This window comes from Podarcis cretensis (assembly GCF_951804945.1).
Source record: "Podarcis cretensis genome assembly, chromosome: 7".
NCBI lineage: Eukaryota > Metazoa > Chordata > Lepidosauria > Squamata > Lacertidae > Podarcis > Podarcis cretensis.
The window spans coordinates 51821489-51845703 of record NC_137176.1 but is presented as its reverse complement, the minus strand read 5'-3'; the positions used below and the strand labels follow the sequence as shown (position 1 = coordinate 51845703).

Sequence of the window (24215 nt, the reverse complement as noted above, 5' to 3'; positions counted from 1 at the left end):
TTTCTAATACTCAAAATTCTTTTCCAGTTTTAGAAAAAAAATGATGCAAATCAGAGAAAAAATGGTAATTTAGCATGATAAAAGAGATCCAAAGCACAAAATGCAAACTTCTTGAGCCTGGAGCAACTTTCTGCTTCAAGTAATGATAATGGTGACAATTTATTAAATTTTTATACCACCCTTTATCTGAAGATCACTGGGTAGCTTACAGTATAAAAATACAAAATATATAACACAACAATAACCTTCCCCTCAACACATTTAAAAGGCCATGGATTGTTTGATCAGTCAAAGGCCTGTGTGAAGAGGAATGTTCTCACCTGGCACCTAAAGTTATGTAAGGTGCCAGGTGAGCCTCCCTAGGGAGAGCATTCCACAAATAGGGAGCCCATTTTTATGCTGCCACCCTCTGAACCTCTTGTGGAGGAGGAACATGTAGAAGAGCCTCAAATTACTATCACAGGGTCTGGTTTGGTTCAAATGGGGAGAGGTGGTCCATGATCTGGGAACTGAGTATTTAGATATGGGTGGTTAACCTGTGGCCTACCAGAAATTGTTGGTCTCCAGTTACCATCATCCCTAACCTTTGGTCATGCCAGCTGGGACTGATGAGAGCTGAAGTCCTACAACACCTGAAGGGCCACAGGTAGTCATCCTTGATTTGGATTATTGGAGAGCTGGGTATTTGTGTGCGCGCTTTAAAATATTCAATGCATTACAAAGGGTGATTTCACTTCAGACAATAAAGTTGTTTCTGTGCCTCTTGTGTGTTATGTGTTTGGATCTATGAATGGATTAACTTAATCCATATTGGTTTTAACTAGGGCTGCAACCTGATTAAAGAAGCTTTAATTGATCAATCTTTCTAATACATATGCATGTTTCCCAAACATTTTGCTAACTGCTTTTCTGCTCTTGCTATCGGAGTCAAAGAGCAATTCTTTAAAATTGTTAAATGCTTTACAGATGTTGACTATGCAAAACTTAAACAGAAAACTGCTTGTAGTAGAAAACACTGTTAGTTCTTTTCAAACTTGGGCCTGGCTGCCAATTCAGTAGTGTCCTGTTGTTTTAGTATAATAGAATCAAAGAACCGCAGAGCTGGAAGGGACCCCAAGAAGAAGAAGAGTTTGTATTCGAAATCCCACTTTATCACTCTCCTAAGGAGTCTCAAAGCAGCTAACATTCTCCTTTCCCTTCCTCCCCCACAACAAACACTCTGAGTGTGGCTGAGAGACTTCAGAGAAGTATGACTAGCCCAAGGTCACCCAGCAGCTGCATGCGGAGGAGCGGAGACGCGAACCTGGTTCACCAGATTACGAGTCTACTGCTCTTAACCACTACACCACACTGGCTCTCATCCCTAGGGTCATCTAGTCCAATCCCCAACAATGCAGGAATCTCAGCACACAGTCTCCCATCTAATTTGAAACCGTACTGGACCCTGCTTTGCTTTGCAAATGTGCTAGCAGTTTTATTGCTGGGGGTCTTTGTACTCTGTATTGTTTAGTAGAGTAGCTCTTTGGGTCTTTAGTGGTGGTGGGGTGCAAAATATATTTCATTATGAAAACCATGAAAATGTTTCTTTATGCTGGACACTCAACACATTTGACCATGCATAAGAGGAATCTTTCAGTACCAGAATTCTGGAAAGAAACCATGAATTGATTCATATCACTATTATCTAAACCAAATTCCGGTTCTATTCCATATTGAAAGGAAAGGAACAACATTAATAAAATATAAACAATAGAGGACAAAGACTTACATCTCAATTTGTCCATGATCTTTCCTCCACAAAGTGTTGCCAAGGCCATTTTGACAGCAAAGACAGACATTTTTCCATGTCCTTCTCTATACAGTAACAAGAAAACAAATATGATGACATCAATATGGCAATATTTTTGCACTGCTGTTGAATTATGCCGTACAAATATTCTTAGGCTTGGAAATTAAAATTTTGCAAACAACCATAAAACTTTTAAAAAGAATACAAGAGAAAACAAGCTATTTATTGTAGTTCTGATTTGAACAGTGGTTATCTGAGTGTTGTAGTGTAAAAACAGTTTAAAAAGATAAAGCTAGAGAAATAAATCAAATATAATAATTCTAGCACAACACTAAATTCCATCGAAACCAGAACACGAAACATTGCCCAATCTAGTCTGGTCAGGCTCTGGCAGGGAAGAAGGCTCTGGCCAGCATTTCTCTGCTTCCCCACCCCCCTTCTTTTCCTGGGTGTTCCCTGAAGATTTCCCCTCATATTAATCCCAATGGAGAGATTATAAGTATACCTAATGTACTTTCCCCCCATTATGGGTGTATGTCAGGAGCCTGGAAGGGTTTTTGATCTGGGTGATCCATCCTTAATCTGTCTCCAGAATGGCTGCTCTTTTGCCATTATCACCACTGCAGCACCACCAGTACAGAGCAGAGGTTTCTGTGATAACAACAAGAGAGGCTTGAGAGAGTAGACCTTTTCCTCCAGCCTCCACATCTCCCTCTCCGTGGGTAGGGAGAAGATCCACTCTATCCTATGACTCTTGGGACCACAAGATTCTACCCTAAATGGTATTAAAATGCCATTAACTGTCAAAACGTCATTTTTATGTTGTTAACCGCTCTGATATCTACAGATGGAGGGCAGTATACAGTTATTGTTGTTGCTGTTGCTGTTGTTCTTATGCCTGGGAATACAACAAAGATGTCTGTCTAGTGCTGAATCAATATTAATGTGGGTCCACAGTAGGCCCCCTAAAATATCCAGCCATGTGTCTACATGCTGAATGCAGAAGTGGTAGTGATACAGACAAATTAAAAATGGTCAGTCTTATTTATTTCAGTTGGAGAGAGTTAAGCTTAGTTAAAAGGTGCATAGTTTGGCTTGATTGTGCCCTATGCTTGCATAAAACAGGCAAGCAGCATACATATTTTAATTTCAGGTGTTTGCCATTTTAGTTTAACATATAAATAAATGGGAAATCATTGAATATAATTCAAAATCACAATTATTATCAACGAAGCTGGTCCAAGTAAAACCAACAGTTTTGAAACAAAGCTAAGCATTTATGCAAACATAGACAGCGATCATCCATCTTGTACATACAATACATTAAAAGCTAGTTGGTGACTACTTGTGGCTTGAAGTACCTGTGTATGTTTAGGCAGTAATGTATTCTAGCTGCAGCAGTCATGTACAGAAAGATATTGAGTGCCTTTTTTGGAATGTCATCACCTATTATCCCTAACAGAAAGGCCTCCAGTCTTTCGGGAAATGTGAGTTTTAGAATCTTTTTTAATTCTGTGTGAATCATTTCCCAGTACTCTCTAGTGTATTTACATGAACACCACATATGAATCAGGGTTTCCTCCACCTTGTGGCACTTTAAAAAAATGTAATAATGGTAAGGAGAAACAACTTTATTGTTTGAAGTCAATGGATTATTTTTTAAAAAATAAATAAATGTGTGACCTATGGCAATTGTACAAATTTAATGGGTCCTTCTTCAGTAAGGGGATGAATTGTGAATAGCAGATAAGTAAGTTTTCTCTGTATCCCAAATGGAATAGCATTTTCCATAGCTGAATACTTCTGAGAAGAAAAGGTATGAAAGGAATATTTTCCATTTTAATTTTTTTTTGCAGTTGGACTTGATAGGTTTGGACACCATATTTCATCTGAGTCATTTATATTCATACATCTCTACCTAGACTCAGCGTAAATTCAATTTCCCCATGAAAATATGTATTGACATGGCTTGTGACTAGGTGAGATAAACGGGCACCTTGGCATTTAGGTGCCCCTAGGGTCTGGCAATTATCAAAGCTGCTCTGTTGTACAATGAAACTCCTTTATAGTAGTAGTTTTTAAAGTTTTCATGAGTAAAATATGGCTGCCTAAGAGCAAGTATTCTGCCTTGTGACAGCCGCTGGTGAAGATGTTCAGTGAAGGGATCATTGTTCAGTGAAGGGATCATTGTTGTAAAGCCACAAAGGGGGAGAGAATCTTCAGAGTGTGTTGAAACTAAAGGTGAAATGTTCCAGAAGGCCTAAAATGCCATCTTGGTAGTCAAGATAACTCCAAAACGAATTGGTAGTTGTTGCAAGAAGGAGCTTGCAACAGCTCATATATGTTTATATTCACTTGCTTTATTCACTTGCTTTTGTATATACTAATTGGCTTGCTTTGATGCTGTGCTTATCTGTAGACCCTGGGATGCTGGGCTCTTGGCCCAGAGAGGACAGCTATCTGTAAGCTTTGGATAGTAGCCATCTATGGCCTCACCGGTCAGGTGAATTGATGGGCCAAACTGAAGTAGGCTGCTTTGTGTAGAAAGAATGCCTAAACATTTGCTTGGGTGTGGACAAGTAATGGTGACTTCCCACTCTTGCAGTGTTTGTCCTGCGTCTGCCAAGGCAGTGGGGCTCTGCTGGCTCTGCTGTGAGTTTACTATTTCTTATAAGCACTAGAATGAATCACTCTGGTATTTTGACATAACTGCACTAAACCACTCCCGCAAGCCCATGGGCTAGTGGAGCAGGGCACAGAGGCAGAAAATAAATGAAGAAGTCAACTGCGTTACTTGTAGAGATGGAGAAAATATTTCTATTTAAATGTTACTCAGTTCTCTACAAGAATGAACAACACTCAAAGAACCAACTGTGCCATCAGAGAAATGTATTGTGGTGCTCATCCAGTCAACAATTGTATATGCAGTTGGGTAGTAGACTGATCAACAACTTCACTTGTCAAAACATGATCACACTGACTTTAACAACCATAAGAGATGTGCTTATTACATGAACGGGCAGCATTCCTCTGTACTGGCCATGGGCTATTGTAAAGGCATCAGAAGGACTTATGAAGTGAACAGAATAAAGGGCTGAAAATTCCCTTGTAATTCTCTTTCACGCTGTACTTGTCTGCAAAAGTGAGGAGGTAGGGAAATGCCCTTTGCTCTCCTGCCTCTAACGCATATGAAACATCAGTAAAGGACCTGAGGCCACAGGGTGCTCCAGCTGTCGAATGCCAATAGTACTACTCTATACCATATTAGCTAGAGGCTATCACAAAACAAAATCTATAGCATATGACTAAAACCCTGTGCATGCTTTTGCATACTCTATCAGAGCCAATAACACTTCCAAGCTGATTTAACAAAACCTCATCTAGATTTCCCTTTGGAAATAAGCTGTATTATTCTCCATAAGAGTAGGTGAAAGTTTAAAAATAATGAAGCATGAGCTCCCCCCCTTTTATTTGTATTGTATTTATACTATTCTGATAATATATTCTGAAAAATGTATTTTACTGAGCAGAACGTGCCTGCCATGAACATAGGAATAGAGGTGTGTGTGTGTGTGTGTGTGTGTGTGTGTGTGTGTGTTTTAATGGCATGAATGCAGCAGATAATCAAAGCTGCAAGTGGGTTGTAACCAGTAGCAAAAAAAATGAGCAGGTGGCCTCCCCACTCCCTAGCATTACTTAATGTTGCCTTGTCCCATTTATAAAACAGTTTAATATATTTCAGGGCAAAAATAAGGAGTCTGGTTTAAAGGAAGCAAGCAGAAACCCCTGTCTCTCTGCACATGCAATTGGGGTGATTGCTGATAAAAAGAACTGAGTGACAAGCTGCGTCAGGGAACCAAACTAGATGTGATCAGAAGAAAATGCCTTCATTTGCACCTCTTGGTAGAAATCAAAGACCCTATACTCTGACCTCGGAAAAGCCTTCCTTACACACATCTTTGATTTGTGGGCCTTCACCAAATGTATTTCCAATGAGTTCCCTGCAATTAGGAGTACAGTTTGTCCATTTAAAAGATTTCCACCCTGCCTTGCATCAAAAGACACTTAGATATTTCCTTACAACTTGACTTTAAGGCTCTTGTTAGGATTGCTCATTCTGATTGCTCTGGGATAAAATGGCGGCCACTACTAATTTGCTGGCAGCCCATTGGGATAATATGATTAACATGATGACATTACAATGTCATATAACTAAGTATATCTATGATGCCAATTCACGGTGAGACCAGTGTTTCCTGCTCTCACTGTGAATAGGCTACATGATAACTGTTGTTATTGGCATCCATCTGTCTTGGGAGACAATAGAGGAGTGTGCATTTGGGGGTAAAGTCAAACCATTGGAGAGTTACAGTGCCTGCTGTGGCTGTAGAGACCAATATGGAGAAGACATGCTTTGTTGCAGACGAAGGCATCCAGATGCAGATAACACAGGCAGTCATATTTAGCTAGGGGAGCTGCTTTGCTATATGTAATTCCCTGGGAAGAAGCCCCATTGAACTCAGTGGGGCCTAAGCATGAGTAGATAGGCACAGGCCTGCACTGTTAATATAACTCAAACCTTCAATCCAAAATTGCTAAGCTACATCTTAAGTAGCAACAAGAATGGAAACTCTGTTAACATTTCTATGGTCATTCCACTTGACTGAGTCTTTAATATTTTGCCACACCAGGCGACATTAATAAAATGCATTTCCTGCCCAGAACTCCTGGGATTCTTCATCCATCCTATCAGGCTATATGGCTCATTGAGGCTCACATTTAGGATTTCTGATTACCCCTCTATTAATTCAATCACAAATTTCAAGCACTATGTCAGCATAGTGAGGACAGCTCTGATTTACAGTACTTGAAATGAAAGCAGTTGCTATTTTAGAACAATTTGCATTTTTGGATATACTCCAGGTCCTACAATTACCTAGCTACCAAAAGTGTGTAGAATAGTTGTTGAGCACATTCTATGTGAGAGCAGTACTGTGTTAACATAGATCACCCCATCATTTAGAAAAGCAGTACTTTTCCATTCCTTCCTCTGTGGGATGGTGTTTTGTATGCATCTTCAAAGCCTTGCAGTGCTAAACTCCAGAAACAAAGTGGGTATTACGAATGATCTCATTTTCACAGTGATGGTTTTGTTGGGAGGGAGGGAGACTTACAGGCAGTGGGCAGCAAAACATGTGCCCAGGCTTTCTCAGTTGGTTTCTTCCCCGTTCTTGTGAAGAGTCAAGAATTCAGGGTTTACTGTTACTTCTTTTTTAAAAAGAGCTTCTGCCTTGTTGTGGAATCTTTTCCAAACACTGAAGGCCACAGTTTCACAGCCTACTGACAATTTCTCCTTGGAGAGGGCAGGAGAGCTGGTTGGATACAGGCACACAGTGCCTCTGCTACTTTGTCATGTGGAACGGTTGCTCCCTCCCACCTCACCCCAGGTGTTGCCATGGTGACTAAACTGTACCAGTTGATCTGACTCTGGAAGGTACACAATGCCAAGCAAGAACTCCATCAAGTGTGTGCTGGGGAGGAGGGCAAGAGGGGGGGGTGGGTAGGCAAGCGGGAACACAAGGCAACTTATTTTAATGGTACTTTAATAGTGTGGATTTCCAACCAGTGCATTTTCATAATAGAAAACAGTAATGAGGTAATAGATAATTTGCACCTGTCGAAGCACAAAGCTGATCCCAGTCAATCCAGTTTGTAATTTCAGGCTATTCAGATGCTTTTAAGAATGCCAATAACATGCTGATGGATCCTATGCTCAATTACCGTAATTTACATATATACACAGAACGCTCATCTGTAACATGACATTAGGGATGTCTCTTTCCTATAAATTCACATTTGTTTGGTTGTCTCCACCTCTCCTAGGCCTTCAAATGCAAGGTTTCAGGCAGTAGTAATAACATGAATTCTATTGCCATTTTTTCTGTTGGAATCTCAGAGTTTGCTACATTAACAAGGAAAAGGGGGAAATTGCTCACAGCTGCCTAAGCTTGCAGCAAAAAGAGTTTCCTTCAAACAATAAGCCACTAACCCCATGCCACTGCTACAGAATAAACACTGCTGCAGATGTTTCCACCAGCAATAATAATACCCAAAGAATGGAACAATTTTGCATTTTGAAGTGTTCTGCTTGGGGCCAAACTCGACGTTACATGCACATTACTGCAATGGCCCTTTTGGTAAAGCTGTGCATGTGTGTGTGTGTGTGTGTGTGTGTGTGTGAGTGAGAGAGAGAGAGAGCAGACAATGGTGGGGAGGGAAAGATTTAAGCATTCCCTCCAACTCCCACTTCTCCAATCCCCGAGGCAACAAGGTAATATTGCACACATCTACATGTGTAACATATAGCTTTTATAGTCATAATTAAGAAAGTTCTGAACAACAACAGTAATTCGGGAATTTCACTTTGTCCAAGGCCCAGCTCAAACTGATATTTCACTTTGGTACTATTTTTCTGTGGAAAGATTAAAATCAATAATATAAGAAGGAAAACTTACGGATCAAAAGCTGCCAGCAGGAAGTTGAGTAGTAAGCTGATGGATTGCTCTACGTTGATCTGGTGGGTAGTTGGCATGCGTTTGTTCAGTTGGTAAAAAACTGTGGACAGGACAGCTTCAATTCGAGCCACATTCAGTTCTATGTTCGGATCCAGGTTGTTCAATGAATTTTCCCGCAATGCTTCTATTACATTCCAAATATCCACTAAGTGCACTATGTAGGATGCAAGATAGTATTAACAATCAGATAAATACCCACAAAAGAGACAGAAAATAATCCTATCTTAGGTTATAGCATTTTGACAGATAGATAAAATATATACTTAGATCTGCTTGAAATGACACCTTCTCCCCCCACCGCTGGTTTGTGAGTGGGGCTTCATTTTGTTTTTGTTTTTTTGCGGGGGTGTACAAAATTGTTTCAAGGGAAGTTGGTGGAGTGAAACAATTTGGAGTGGCCTCCTTTTGCTTTTCCCATGATGCCATGTTTACAGGTATAGTTTGGGTAAAAATCAAAATAGCAGTCCTGTGTCCATTGACATGCATGTGGGGGAAGCAAAGGGTACACCCCCCCAAAAGCTCACCCACCCTTGTCATGGGCCTTTGGGATGGGTTTCCTCCTCCAAGCCATTTTTGGCGGGATGGTCTTTCTCTGTGCCCCGAACCAATGCACAGCAAGAGAATCAGTGATGTCTTCTGTGCTTTCCATATGGAAGAAAAAAGGTGCATCCTGAAAATGGCTGGCTTAAGGGAAAAGCCCACCCCTTACCAATGACGCATGGGGGCCAGAGACTCCTTGATGGGGGTTTTTTAGGGAGCCAGCAGCAGTAAGGGGAGGCAAGAGGAGGAGATGCAACAACTCTAAAAAATAAAATCATTTGCCCACCAAAACATTGTCATTTTTATACACAAAGGAAACATAGGTCTCCTTTTCAGGTGCTCATTTCATTAGACCAGAATGGAATTAAAAAGAAAATACATCTACAGGCGATTGGATACATATTTATAGAGAACTGTAGAGAATTATAAAACATGTTGTGTGCCAAAGCAGTATTGAAACTAAATTAATAAAAGGCCAAATATATTTTATAAAGCAAAAAGAAGAAAAAGAAAGGCACGAGGTGTTTTTTTTTTCAGTTTTGAAGCTTTATGTAGCTTTTGCACCTAGAAGCTGAAGTCCAGTCCTAACAGGCTGCTCCAGCACTGATTGGCTCTCTCCAGCATTCCATTTAACGTCCATCAACTTCCACACAAGCTACTTTGACATGTGGCAAACCCTTTGAGATGACCTGAATTCCAAGACATTTGGTGATTCAGGACTGCAGTATGCAACAAGCCCTTTTGATCTCATGCATGAAATTAGTAGAATCCATATATAAAAAGGTAAAGGACCCCTGACAGTTAAGTCAAGTCGCGAACGGCTCTGGGGTTGCGGCACTCATCTCGCTTTACTGGCCGAGGGAGCTGACGTTTGTCCGCAGACAGTTTTTCCGGGTCATGTGGCCAGCATGATTAAGCCGCTTCTGGCGAAACCAGAGCAGCGCATGGAAATGCCGTTTACCTTCCTGCTGGAGTGGTGCCTATTTATCTACTTGCACTTTGACGTGCTTTCGAACTGCTAGGTTGGCAGGAGTTGGGACCGAACAACAGGAGCTCACCCCGTCGTGAAGATTCGAACCACCAACCTCCTGATCGGCAATCCCAAGGCTCAGTGGTTTAGACCACAGCGCCACCCACATCCCAGAACCCACACACACACACACACACACACACACATCCAAATACCATATACCACACAGGGTAAGGAAGCACAAACAAATTATGACACATAAATTATATGAAGCAATCTCCTGACTTTTCATTTTATTTTAAAGCAGTTTGGGGAAGGTGACATTGACTGGAAGGGCTCTGCTAGGGAAGAGGTTTTTAACCTTCCACAGCATCTTTTGTCTGATCTAAATCACACACACCCTGATTCTGTTAGTCACACTGAGGTCGTGGGGGAAGGCGAAGAGGTTAAGTAACTGTATTTATTTCTAAAAACAGTTATATAGTGCTATATCAGAAGAAGAAGAAATAACAAAGCGATTTACAGCAATAATACATAAAACATACAATAACAAATCATGTATTAAAAAGTTAAAAACAGACCTCAATTATCCATTGTGGAAAGATACGTTCTTAATTGCCTGGCAGAATAAAAAAGTTTTCAGTAGGTGTTTAAAATTTGACCCCGAAGGCTCCTGCTGGATCTCTATTGGCAAAAAATCCCACAAGCCTGGTGCCTGTGTTCTGCACCCCCACCCCACCCAGGAGTGCTAACAATGGCTTTGTGGAGGGAGATAATTTGTAAGGATGCATTAACATCTCTGTGTTCAAGCTTAAAAACAATCACGCTTTTGCAAACATTTCCTTTGGATACTCGACATCTCAAGGGTTTTTGCAAGTAATCAATAAAAAAAATCTCGCAAAACCCAGATACGTCTATTGAAATAAATGGAGACACAATAGAAAACCTTTGGGCCAAGAGATGCCCCTCACCAGTCATTTTGGGCATGCAGCCTTTTAAAAATCTGCCTACTGAATAGAAACACGGAAGGTCTCCCTTAGTTCTCTCTTGCCCCAAGGGTTTCCAGTGGTGGATTGTATTTTGCTGCAGGCTCTTTAAACTCTGCTTACTGAATAAATAAACTGAGACTTCAAACTTGTTTTGTTCTCTCCCATCTGGTTAATGAGAACACTTTAAATGGTAAGGAAAACCCAACTGAATATGGCACAGCCTCTAAAGAAGCTCACAATAGTTACCAGCCTGTAAAAAGAATTGAGCGGCCTCTTTATGGACAGAACAGAATTGCAAATGGTTACTTAGCAGTTGGGTCTCTTTTTATTCACTGGGCCTAATCTTGCTGCAGAACTGAAGCGGGGTGCTGCCTGCCCAGTCATTGCCACCTGCATCACAGCTGTTGCAAAGCATTATAAACAAAGGGGGGGGGATAGGTAGTCTGTCAGACCTTATTCTTGAAGCCCCCCAAATATTCTTGCCTGCATACAATTTCTTGTCACCATGGCTATCCTGTATGAACCTCTCCCAGACCTGTAGGCCATCACCGGTGGTCCTCTTCTGGGTACCCCCTCTGGCCAAGGTGCAGAGGGTGGGGGCATTGGAGAGGGCAGCAGACACTGGAGGAGGAGCAAGAGGCAGCTCCTGAGCCCAAGCCTAGCACAGGCTCACAACTTTACACTATGTCTAGATTTAGCCTATGCTTTTGTGACACGGGAGAAACTGAGGATCTCGTAACATCTGGATTTTAAAAATACTCTGCTTATACTGTATATTGGTTAGAAACATGTTTCTTCCCCAACTGCTTTTGGGCAAGGGAAACCAGTCAGATCTTGAAACGATCAGATAATTGATATAAAGAATTACTCATTAAGTCAGCATCTCACACTTTAGCATTATCCAAGTCTCATGCTGCTTCTATTGAATCTCTTGTTGTAAATTGCTATCATCTGTGACTGCTGTAATGAAAACTAATTTTGGCTGGCTGAGCTCTTGCTCATTGTAACTATCTACAAATTGTGAGTTGTGTTGTCCACCCCATTATGAATTGTGTTGTAACATTTCTTCTTAGGGACTATGGCCAATATGGAACTGAAACTCAACTGAACTGTTTGCCTAACAGGAATTATATGGCATAGTCTGGTGAACTTTGGGGTGGATTTTTACTAGCCAGCTCCTATTCATTTATCATACAATGGCTCTAACCAAATATAAGGTGAAGATACAATCCAAATGAATGAATGAATGAATGAGCTACTGCATTACTGTTTCATACACAATCCTCAAAGGATTTATGTCTGAAGAGATTACAAAGAATGAAAGAAGCTACAGAAACTTAGCAGTTACCTTTTACACACTTCCTGCAATCTCTCCACTGTACAGAAGAGGGCATATATTTGGTTAGAAAACAGTAATTACATCAGAAGAAGCAGAGATTATCAACACAACTTCCTTTATTCTCTTAAAATTAATTCAACCCACCCACAATGTTATACAGAAAGGCACCTAATGTGGGAATAAAAGAATAAATGAATATTTGCTTGCCTGCCCTGTAGGTCGATCCTTCCAGTTTGATTTAGCTGTTGCACAGCACAGACAAGATTCTGTGCAGTTCTGTTGCTCAGCTTCTAATCATTGGGCAGAGCCACACAGATCCTGCACCCTGCAGGAAGCAAACCTTGCTGCTAGGAAGGACCAGCTGCTAGGAAAGACTGGCTTTTTTTTCACCCTAGCAAGCTACTAGTTGCTAGGATGCCCTATTATGATGCAATTCATACTATGATGTCTTTTCAGTCTCACTAGTATGTCACAAACATTCCTAAAGTGTAACATCTCTCTCTCTCTCTCCCTCTCTCTCTCTCTCTCTCTCTCTCTCTGTGTGTGTGTGTGTGTGAGAGAGAGAGAGAGAGAGAGAGCCTCTTCAAACCCTAACCACTTTCTTCCTATATGAACTCTAAGCAGGTGGTCAATAGGACCATGGTAGGTCAGCAGAGCGTGGTATAGAATTGTAGAGTTAGAAGGGACCCTGAGAACCATCTAGTCCAACCCCTTGCATTGTAAGAATACTTGGAGATGGGAAACCCAGTTGACATCAGGCCTTGCTTGATGAAAACCATCCCTTTAACTCTTTTTTCCAGGAGGTCTTGTAAACCTAGATTCAAGTGTTTTCCCTACTTGCTGGTCACCATGGGCATAGCCAAGGGGGGCAGGGAGGGGTAGCTGCCCCCAATCAATAAAAATGAGTAAAAATACATGGCTAACTGAGGTTCTGCTCAATGGTTAGAAGCTGAGCAGAAGCTGAGGGCCTGTCCCCCGCCCCAGTCCTGGCTACGCCTATGCTGGTGACAGGGGGTTGTGTTTTCCCTGCTGCTGGAGCCACTTCCCCTTTAACATTTTTACCCATAAGATATCACAGTGAGGGCAGCAAACATTGCACTTACCCCAAATCGGCTTTGTGATTATGCCACACAGGCAGTGAGATTTGACTAGGCAATGATGGCGGCCAAGCCCAAAGCTGAGCAAAAGCAAATATTCCTGCCCTCACTCCAGGCTTATGTCTTAGGGGTAAATGTTACACAGCAGTAGAAATGTGTGCAAATGCACTATCACCACCACCTCAAAGACCACAGAAAGGTGGGGAGGGTTTCATGAAACCTTGCCCCAGCTCCTATTTTGAGACAAAATCCTGAGAATTTTGACCTCATCCCACACTGAAATCAGTCCTAAGCCACAAAGCTCCCTAAATAGAATCATAGAATCATAGAGTTGGAAGAGACCACAAGGGCCATCGAGTCCAACCCCCTGCCAAGCAGGAAACACCATCAGAGCACTCCTATAGAATCAAACATTGCACTTACCCCAAATCGGCTTTGTGATTATGCCACACAGGCATAATCGTTAAATGGCTTTAACGAGGGTGTTATGAGCAGGATGAAGGAGAGAAGAATTATAAAAGCATTTTGGCTAGAACTCTACAAAGCTATGTGAGCCTCCTCTCAGCTTGAAGCACATGTGCAGCCAGAGGAATCTTGGATGTGTGTACTTCAGCTGCTCTTGTGAATGAACAGGAAATTACTTTTTGGTTTAAAACCACCTGTTCAGGAATGTAGATTAGTGCTATACAAACGCCAAGGACATATCTATTTGTATCCAGGGCTGCATCAAGAGATGTTTTCTATCTGAGGAAAAGATAGCACCCACCGGCAATTCCTTGTACAGAATACGCTGACAACACCCTCCCACTACACCTGAGAGCATCAGGCTAGCTGATGGGGCACAGGGCAGGCCACTTGGCCTCCTCCTGTAGCTCTTTCCTCCAGCCATTTGCCAAGATTCCCTGCTCCACACTCATCACCAGCCATCTGAGGCAGTCATCCTATCCTGCCTAACATTAGGGTAGGCCCTTTGTGTTGCGGTGTGCACACATACCTCTGAAGGACTACATATTTGGGGCACTTAAGGAAGCTATAGAAACTATAGATAGTTATTTAAATACTCCAGAAGATAGAAACCAGCCAGAGAAGCAGTAGGACCATTAAGAGACGAGGTTGAAAACTGGGTACACAAGAAGAGCATTTACTTTCTTTGTAAGGTGCCCTCACAAAGCACCTTATAAGACTTGCAGAATAAAGCTGGGAAGTCAAGCAAATTTCTTGTATTATTCTTTCCTTCACAAGACGGGTCAGTGAATAACAAGCAAGCATGTTTTTCTTCTTCCTAAGAAAAGTTGCAATGGGTCTTCCATTACAACTCCCATACCCACAGTTGGCTTGCAGTGGCTCAGCTGAGATTGGCTTAAATTTAATAATGGCCCAATTTGTCTCCAGACTTCAGACAAAGGTGTGTGAGAAACAGCCACACATGAACCAGCTTTTCAGTGAGTGCAGCTGAATAGCTGTCTAATACAGCTGGCATGGAATACATGTGTAGTGTTCATTCACAAACTAAAACAACTACTGTAGTTAGTCATTAGGACCAGATGGCTTTCACTCAACATTTCTAAGAGCTCAAAATAGTTTTTGTTTAAAACATATAAGCTTGCTAGGACTGGCATCCATGTCGGAGAATTAGTGGACTACCATTGTTTAAGGGGATCTCAGACAATCCAGGAATTTACAGACCTGTTTCCCTAAGTTCTGTCCAAAATAATTTGATGGAAAGTATATTAAAGCAACAACACTGAATAAAATTAGCAAGCCTTGCTTGGGATATTCTGAAAGGTCAAGCAGTATTTAACCAGTAGCAGCTTGAGATTTCATATGAAAGAGGAAACACTTGCATTTTGTCAAGAACCTGCCTCAGATATTGAGTTCTATACCACTTCCTGAGGATGAGGTAATACAGATTAGAGAAAGCTACATTATTAGCCACTAGATGGCAGTGGCTAGTACATATATGTGCTCTTACATATTAACCATATATTCGTATTGCATCAAATTAACAAAAACCAAGGCGCATGGATTTCTGCTGTTCCCTTAAGAAATCTGCTGTTTCAAAGGGGAAAAAATATATTTGTATTTGCACCAATGTCTGTATAGATTGGTTATAGAGTTAGCTTTCTCATTTTCTCAGCATGACTAAATAAGAAATTATGGAGGTGAAAGAAGAAAAAAATGCTTTATTGAGAATTGTTATTATGGCAACTGACCTGTCAAATGCAGGTCATGACTTCACCCCATTTCTAATTTACAATGTTACTGAGTCAGGCACATGGCAGTCCTAGCTAGTAAAGTCTGAACTGTGAAATGAGCTGCTCACAGTTAAAATCTCATCTCATTCATAAACTTGCTAGGTGGCCTTAGGCTTTTCTCACTGCCCTTAACCCGACTTATGTAATATGGGAATAATAATACTAGCCTACCTTACAAAATTGTGATGATTACAAAGATAATGCATGAGTTCTGAACAGCCTAATGATACAAAAAGTGAAACATTAATATATAGGAAAGACATGAATAATAGAACCAAGACACTAACTGACCAAGCAGAAATGAAAGAAGAGAAGTGCCATTCTGAACTTGAGTTAACCAGACATTAAGTTTCTGTAGCCCAACCAGTAAAACTGCATTCTGAAAAGTAACCAGCATTAGGGTCTGAAGAAGCAGTAAAAACTACAAGGTTACTGGGGAATTTGGTTGATGTTTTGTTTGCTACTAAACCAACTCAATACAGTGGTACTTCAGGTTACATACGCTTCAGGTTACATACGCTTCAGGTTACAGACTCCGCTAACCCAGAAATAATGCTTCAGGTTAAGAACTTTGCTTCAGGATGAGAACAGAAATCGTGCTACGGTGGTGTGGCAGGAGCGGGAGGCCCCATTAGCTAAAGTGATGCTTCAGGTTAAGAACAGTTTCAGGTTAAGAACGGACCTCCAGAACGAATTAAGTACTTAACCCGAGATACCACTGTACACTCAAATCACACTGTTCCACTGGGCTACATCTTTTTGGGTAGGGTCAGTCTTTTTGAAATTGACACCTGTCCATTATGGGTTGTAGACATCATCAGTGGCGTAGTGTGGGGGGTGCAGGGGGGGCCGGCCACACCGGGCGCAACATCTGGGGGTTAGGGTTAGAGGGCGCAAATCCATGGGTTAGGGGTGCAAATCCACGGGTTAGGGGGCGCAAATTACTTGCCTTGCCCCGGGTGCTGACAACCCATGCTACGCCACTGGACATCATTATGCTCAGCTGCATATATACCACTTAATTACTGTTACAGTACATTATCAATAACATATTTAATTTTATCTGGCAAACCTAGCCAACCCACATTCAGAAAATGTATGTGATTTAAAGGAATATATTGAAGTAACTAGAATAAATGTAAACTCGGCTGCAGATTATATGGTAGTCAAATAATGTTTGTAAAGCTGTAAGTCCCTAACAGTTCAATGCGAACCATGTTTTCCAAGAAGTTCAACTGACTTTAAAGATAAAGTAAAGGTAAAGGGACCCCTGACCATTAGGTCCAGTCGTGACCGACTCTGGGGTTGCAGCGCTCATCTCACTTAACTGGCTGAGGGAGCCGGCGTACAACTACAGTCATGCGGCCAGAATGACTAAGCCGCTTCTGGCGAACCAGAGCAGTGCACAGAAACACCGTTTAGCTTTCCGCCGGAACTGTACCTATTTATCTACTTGCACTTTGTGCTTTCGAACTGCTAGGTTGGCAGGAGCAGGGACCGAGCAATGGGAGCTCACCCCATTGCGGGGATTTGAACCGCTGACCTTCTGATCAGCAAGTACTAGGCTCTGTGGTTTAACCCACAGCGCCACCCGCGTCTTTAAAGATACTTACTTCCAGATAAATATGTTTAGAGTTACACTGCATCATTCTCTACTGATACTTCACCCATCCATCCACATTCCCTGACTAATACTAGAATCCAGTGTTTATTGCCTCGGTAGCACCTCAGCAAAATTGTATGCTGCATCATCAAATGCACTGGATGACAGTAGCAAGCAATAGAATAGAGGAACAGTTTCGGTTAACACAAAAATATCTTGGGCTATCAGCAATAAATGGAAATAATATAAATTAGAAAAGCAAGAAATAAATGGGATTTGGGTAAAATATTATGCACACTGACATTTATATATAAGTTTATACTCTGTTGGAACATGGCAACAGCAATTTTAGATGATGTTCCCTGAACCCCTAGGTGGAGTAAGAGTCTGGGTATCTTAAACAGAGATTTTTAATCTTACACAATGTGAAGATGATTTACAAATCCAAAACAAAGACATTTTCAGGGAAGAGAGGAAAATGAGATTATTTGATGGTCACAAAAACAGAGGCATAGTAAATAAATGAAAGAACTAGGTAATCAGAGAACAGGATGGCATTACACTCTGGTCCAAGTTAAAAGAAATTACTACTGATGTCATTATACTGTAAGGGTGACGCTAGATTATAACTTTTAAAGTATGGTGGAACTTAGAACAGGAATGCCACAAATCCTCACCACCTGCCACACAACTTAGCCCCCATCACCTTGGATTTATGCTTATTTAATTTGACTGCATCCCTTTAGCAACAAAAGACAAAGAACTGATTTTGCAAGGAATGCAGGTAAATTGGAGAACAAGGATCCTGTCCTATCGTGAGCTGAGTGCAAGTGACGTAAATGTTATTTGCTTCAGAACTGCATAGGATTGAACCACACCTAGGAAACTGGTTTAAAAAGCATGGGCTGCAAATCCATATTGGAACTTCATTTTTGCATCTGAGTCTAACACTCTGATTCTAGTTCCTTTGCTGCCGGCTTGATGATATAATAGCCACTGATGTGAGGCAGGCCCAGAGCACAATGTGTTTAAAAATATCTGAAGTGAGTACATCTTTAATAGCACTTGCATTTAATTTACAGATGTGAATTATTGTTCATTAGACAGGGTGGGACACAAGGCTAACATAAAGTGACAGGCAGAAGAGAAAGAGGCCCCGAGGTATGTAAGAAATTGAAGCTGACTAGCCTACATGCCTCTGAGGCCTAGCTACTATTTGAACTGAGCAGAAGAGTATGAGGAAGAGAAGGATTAGAGTTGGGGAAGGCGTGGAAGTTAACAAGGTCGCCTCCGCGGTCATCACACTCCGCCATTCCCCATGAAAACAGCTGTATTGTTCTCCTGATGAGACACAGCAAAAAGTATTTCATTCAAAAGAGAACAGAGGAGAAAAACAACACTGAAACCCCCAAGGTGCCAAATTAAAAACCATCAGGGATATGAACTCCCGGTTTGTCAGCTCTAATTAAACCCCATATTAGAATCATCAGCCTGGCTTTAAATCCAAGGTTTTCAACTGCCAACTGTTTATTCTGATCTAGGGAAATCAGCAGCCTTGCTTTTTCAACAGCCAGCACTGGAGAATAACTATGCAGCACAATGAGTAAGGCCCACCAAGGATGGCGGTTGTTTTCCAGCCGTACAGTACTGTTTAATTGTATAATGGAGTTTTGATTATGGTATGCTGTTAGGCTCTGCCTCCGCTGCTGTGGTCCACAGAGAGATCATATGTGTGCTTGAGATTTCATCATCCTAAATGCTTTTTAATAACTGCTACAAGTAATAAAATCTGAAAAGCCATAGTTTTCAGCAAATGAAACATTTTATGCTGAGGAAGAAGGTATTTCTGGAAATCCAGAATTCTGGTGTTCATACAGTGCTTCAGGCTATAGAAGTTGACACTTCCCATTTTCGACTCAGTTCTGTTGTTCATGATCCTGCTATCTTAACACCTAAACTACTGAACCCTAACTGTTCTCTACTTAAGTTTTGACATGTGTTTCCATAACCATGAATGGCATCTACTGCTTGCTTCAACTACCTATCCATTACACCTAAGCTGCATGACCAACCTCAAATACTGCAGTAAAATTATATTGTGATGATTGTGTATTTCCTAGATTTGTTATATTTCACGTGTTGGGAACTTTGGCACTCCAGATGTTGCTGAACTACAATTCCCATGAGCCTCAACAAGTATGGCCAATGGGCAGAGATGATGGCAGTTGTGGTTCAACAACATCTGGAGGGCCAAAGGTTAACTATACATGTTATATTTATACCAATGTATTAGCTGACATTGGCTCTCACTTTGCTCATCTCCTTGGATGCGCAGGAGCAACTAACCATGGCATAGTGGCATTTGATAATTGACCTAGTGGTACATTTCAACTGGAGATTATGGTTTGTTTTGCTCACAGCAAATTATGATGTCAAGTCAAGGCTTATTAGCCATGGTTTGTCTGAGCAAAACAAACCATGATCCCTGGTTCAGACATAACACTGAACCAGTAAGGTGTGTGTCATTTTAGGGGGTGAAACTTAATTTTTGCAGATTTCTTCAATGAGTGGTCTTTAAAATATGTTTTTGGGTGTGAGGAATTCAAATCTGCTGTTGTTTTTGTGACTGGACAACTTAGCTTGCTAAGTCTAATTGATAAGGAAGCATATAAACTGCTTTTGGAAAACCAAAGAATTTTAAATTTACCTTCTGAAAAATGTAAGGCAATGTGATATTTCACACACACACACACACACACACACACACACACACACTGCAAGTACTAGGTGTTCATGAACAGTCAAAAGCTCTTTTAAAGCCACCCATCACCAAATCCTATGGAATATAGCTTTTGTGCATTTGTCAGCAGTGTGCTGAGAATACTCTTCTAGAATCTTGGCGATATGTATGGAGTACAAGTTATGGGTGAACCAGGATTTATAAAAGTGGTTATAGTCTAGTAAAAGGAAGTAGCTAAGGAGCGGTGTGCGTTTTAGCTGCTTGCTGAGAATAAAAAATCCTCAAATTGCTTTGAAGCAATGGAGTACAGCTGAATATGTTAGTACTTAGGCTGCAGTCCTGTGTCAAGGACTGAAAATGTAAAGCCCATTACAAAAAATAGGTACATAATCAGGCCATAGGACTCTCTATATAATTATTGATGTGAGTTCTTTCACTGACAAATGAGCTTGTAAAATCCAGCACACAGACCACACAGCAACAAATTGTGGCATTTACTGATGAGGCAACGCAGACCAGGGCACTGAGCTAGTGTTTAAGTACTATTGTGAATGATCATTGGATATAGTGTAACTACATCAGTATAAAGCAACAGATGTGGCAGAGACATGTCTGGAGAAAGGCAGAAGGTACTTGACTGGCAACAACTCACTAATAAAGGCATTTTGTCCATTACACAACCACCCTAGATGCTGGATATACACGTGCAACCTGCTAGAATGGAAATGGATACACATCGCAGGACAGACTTGCCCCATTTGCCTCCTATCGGCTATTGTTGTAGTTCTATTTACTTAAATGTATACACAACAGATCAGTACAGCTACACTCATGTATAGGACAACAGCAAAGGGGTTTACTGAGTTCAGCAGCTCTGATGAAGCAAGCAGGCTGGCTGGCTTCACCCTTTTTTTGTATCCTCCAATAATACCTAAAGAAATAAGTTCTGTTTTTTTTATATAAATAAGGCAAGCAGGCATGCAGAATATCACCGGATTCAGCCATATGCCAATATTAAGTACAGGGTATGCAGTGCACGGAATCTTACTTATTAGGAAGTTCTCATATTCCATTTGGGAAACAGAGTCAATAAGGGAGCTTTCCCTCTAGCAAATCCCAGAGACACATCCTTCAGATCTGCATAGTTACCATAATTTATTTTATGCATTAATTGCATTTATATCCCACCTTTCCCCCCAACGAGCTCAAGGTGGCACACATGGTTCCCCCCTCCTCATTTAATCCCACAACAACCCTGTCAGGTAGGTTAGATTGAGAGACAGTAACTGGCCCAAGGTCATCCAGTAAGCTTCATGGCTGAATGGGGATTTGAATCCTGGGCGTCCCGAGTCCTAATCCAGCACGCTAACCACTACACCACACTGGCTCTCACCATAAAGGTAAAGGTAAAGGTACCCCTGCCCGTACGGGCCAGTCTTGACAGACTCTGGGGTTGTGCGCCCATCTCACTTAAGAGGCCAGGGGCCAGCGCTGTCCGGAGACACTTCCGGGTCACGTGGCCAGCGTGACATCGCTGCTCTGACGAGCCAGAGCCGCACACGGAAACGCCGTTTACCTTCCCGCTGGTAAGCGGTCCCTATTTATCTACTTGCACCCGGAGGTGCTTTCGAACTGCTAGGTTGGCAGGCGCTGGGACCGAGCAGCGGGAGCGCACCCCGCCGCAGGGATTCGAACCGCCGACCTTTCGATCGGCAAGTCCTAGGCGCAGAGGCTTTAACCCACAGTGCCACCTGCGTCCCTGGCTCTCACCATACATACATAAAAATAATCAGATGCCATCAACGCCATGTTAATTATTTCAGGAGCTGTTTTGGTCCTATAGTATGCAAAATATTATATAAAAGCTGTAAATAATGGTATAAGGAGGATGTAGCATTCTTAAGAATGGCTTGTTATAATGACCCATTTACCACTTAAAAATTGCTTTCCATTCTAATAATGAAAATTCTGAAGGTAAAAATTAGTATCCACCCAGCTGCACAAGGTAATCTTAGAGGTAAGATGAACAAATCTAATCGTGTTGAAAAGAAACAAAAAAAGGGGGGAATTTTATTTATTTTATAGTTCATCTCATCCTTTTGATAAGGGAAAAGTAGATGTGCTTAAAAAGCTCCACCCACTCTCTTTTATCCTCATCCACATGCAAACATTTAAACTTTAAAGTATAATTAGCAGTAGTGTAATAACATGCTCTTCTGAAGAACCAGGTGTTCTTATTAGCTTCTTGCATATTAAAATAAATTCCTATTTGCATTTCAACTGGGGAACCAACACAACTCTAAAGTGGAAGATAAGATTAATGATGGTAATTCGAATTAATCAGTGGCATACTTACAGTTGCATTTCTTCTGTACAAATCTAAGCTTGCATGCTGTTCTGTAGGTGGATAAACGGATGCGATCCAGATCTTGAGCCCCTAGTGGCAGAAAATTATGCATATGCTATGATAGTTGCAATTTGTGCATGTACCTCACAGACAAAAGAGAGAAAACAAAGAAATGTTCCCTTCAGCATTTTCAAGGCTGTCTTTTCTAACTAGAGAGAATGGGAAGAATGCAGTGTTAAAAATAGTTTAGCAGTGGATAAAGAATAAACCTTCTGTATCTGTCATTCAGAAAAAACACACAATCTGATCTAACCACAGGCTAAAAAACAAAATGGCTGCACTCCAATTCTAGGACAACACTGTGTAATTTTAATATTTAACTATGAAGTTTACAACAAATACCCACTGATGAGAATCAGTTCAGAATAAGATACCAGAATGCAAACTACTAATCTATTTTAGCTGCAAACCATATATTTAAGTGTAAGATTTGTACAAGGAGGTAGGAGTACAAAATAAAAAAATTAAGGGGCAAATGGGAAGGAGGGCCATGCAACAACCTTTCTGGAAGCATCTTGCATTGCGATAATTAAAAGTCAAAAGGTAGGCCTCTGCTACCTTTTCATTAAGCCAAATTTAGTGGTTTTTAAAGTGTTGCTGCTTATAAAGCTGCTTTGCATATGCATGTGAGAGAGGAGACTTTGGACCGCCAGTTTGAGCAATTGCAGCTGTGGGGAAAATATGCAAAGTCGAGCTGAATGAAGCTGGGAAGCGTTATATTTAGGTGATTTGCATGACCCTACAAAAACACAAAAGCCTTGCAAACAGCCGTTCCAAGAAAAATACACATAACCCTTTGTAAAACTAAAAAAAATAGGACAAATTCTGAATGCACTAATGACATTTAACAAGTTTGGATTGATTGATTGATTGATTGATACTCTCCTAAGAAAAAGATCACAGCATGTGCACATCACGATACTTCAGGGAACGGATCATAACAAGAGATTGGAGACAAATTACGGGGAAGGTTCTGTTTGTGCGTCAATAAGAAATTGAAAGACTTATCAAAGGATCTAAAACGCAAATATTATTGGTAAAATGAAAAAGCCCCCTCTATTTTGGCTTTATGATTATAGCCCAGGAACCAAATATGTCCGGCCATGAAATATCAAGCTTCCATGTCAGGAAAAAGAAAGAAAGAAGCACAATTATTTCTCCTCTCTCTCAGTTCTGCTCACTACACTTTTGCCTACTTTTCTCCTTTCTCTTCTCCATCTGCCAAGCATTCTCAACTAGATCCTTTAACCAATTGGCTGCTTGAATGCCATCTGTCCCTGCCAGAAGTTCCCTTGAACTATTTACCGTCTCATCCTCAAAGTTTTTCATTTCCCCACAAGATGGTTTATCCTTGGTGGACTAAGACTTTGCTTGGAAGACCCCTTCTAGTGGTCCCAGCTGTTTCCCTCAGCTCAAGTGACAAACACAGCACAATACTCAAATTTACTTTCCTCCTTCCTCTTTTTTTTTTTTTAAAAAGAAACATTCCCATTCCTATCAAGAGTCATATATCCATTCCTCTCCCATCTGGGCTGCAAGAGTAAGTGGGAGGGTGGTAGCAGCAACTACCACAGAGTATGACCCACCGGCAGCAAGAAAGTTGGTGGTAGAAACTTCTCTTGAGTGTTCCTCCATCACAGGAGCAACTCCCCTGTGAAGAAAGGTCGCAGTGTTTGGGACATTTTAGTTTAGAGGAAAGGCGAGTAAGAAGTGACACGATGGAAGTTCTCCAAGGTATGGAGAAAATGAATAGAGAAACGTCTTTCTCACACTCTTGTAAACACTAGAACTAGTAGACATCTACTGAAGATGAATGTTGGAAGGTTCAGGACAGATAAAAGAAAGTACTTCTTCATTCAGCATGTGGTTAAACTATGGAACTTGCTCTTATGGTGTTGACCACCAACTTGG

General features: G+C 41.2%; 1 protein-coding gene across 25 annotated transcripts in view; it reads right to left on the bottom strand.

The window, feature by feature from the left end:
- DTNA (dystrobrevin alpha) overlaps nt 1-24215 on the bottom strand; it is a 185145-nt gene that overhangs the window by 54873 nt on the left and 106057 nt on the right. For 14 of the 25 annotated variants that reach the window (XM_079982632.1, XM_079982643.1, XM_079982650.1 and 11 more), the window contains 4 exons: nt 22254-22334; nt 11347-11484; nt 8305-8518; nt 1769-1854 (listed from right to left, as the gene is read on the bottom strand). In XM_079982632.1, coding sequence (XP_079838758.1) covers nt 1769-1854; nt 8305-8518; nt 11347-11484; nt 22254-22334 — 519 coding nt within the window. Of the gene's footprint in view, nt 1-1768; nt 1855-8304; nt 8519-11346; nt 11485-12409; nt 12564-22253; nt 22335-24215 lie in introns of those variants that run through there. The other 11 variants (XM_079982652.1, XM_079982656.1, XM_079982641.1 and 8 more) reach the window with 2 other exon arrangements.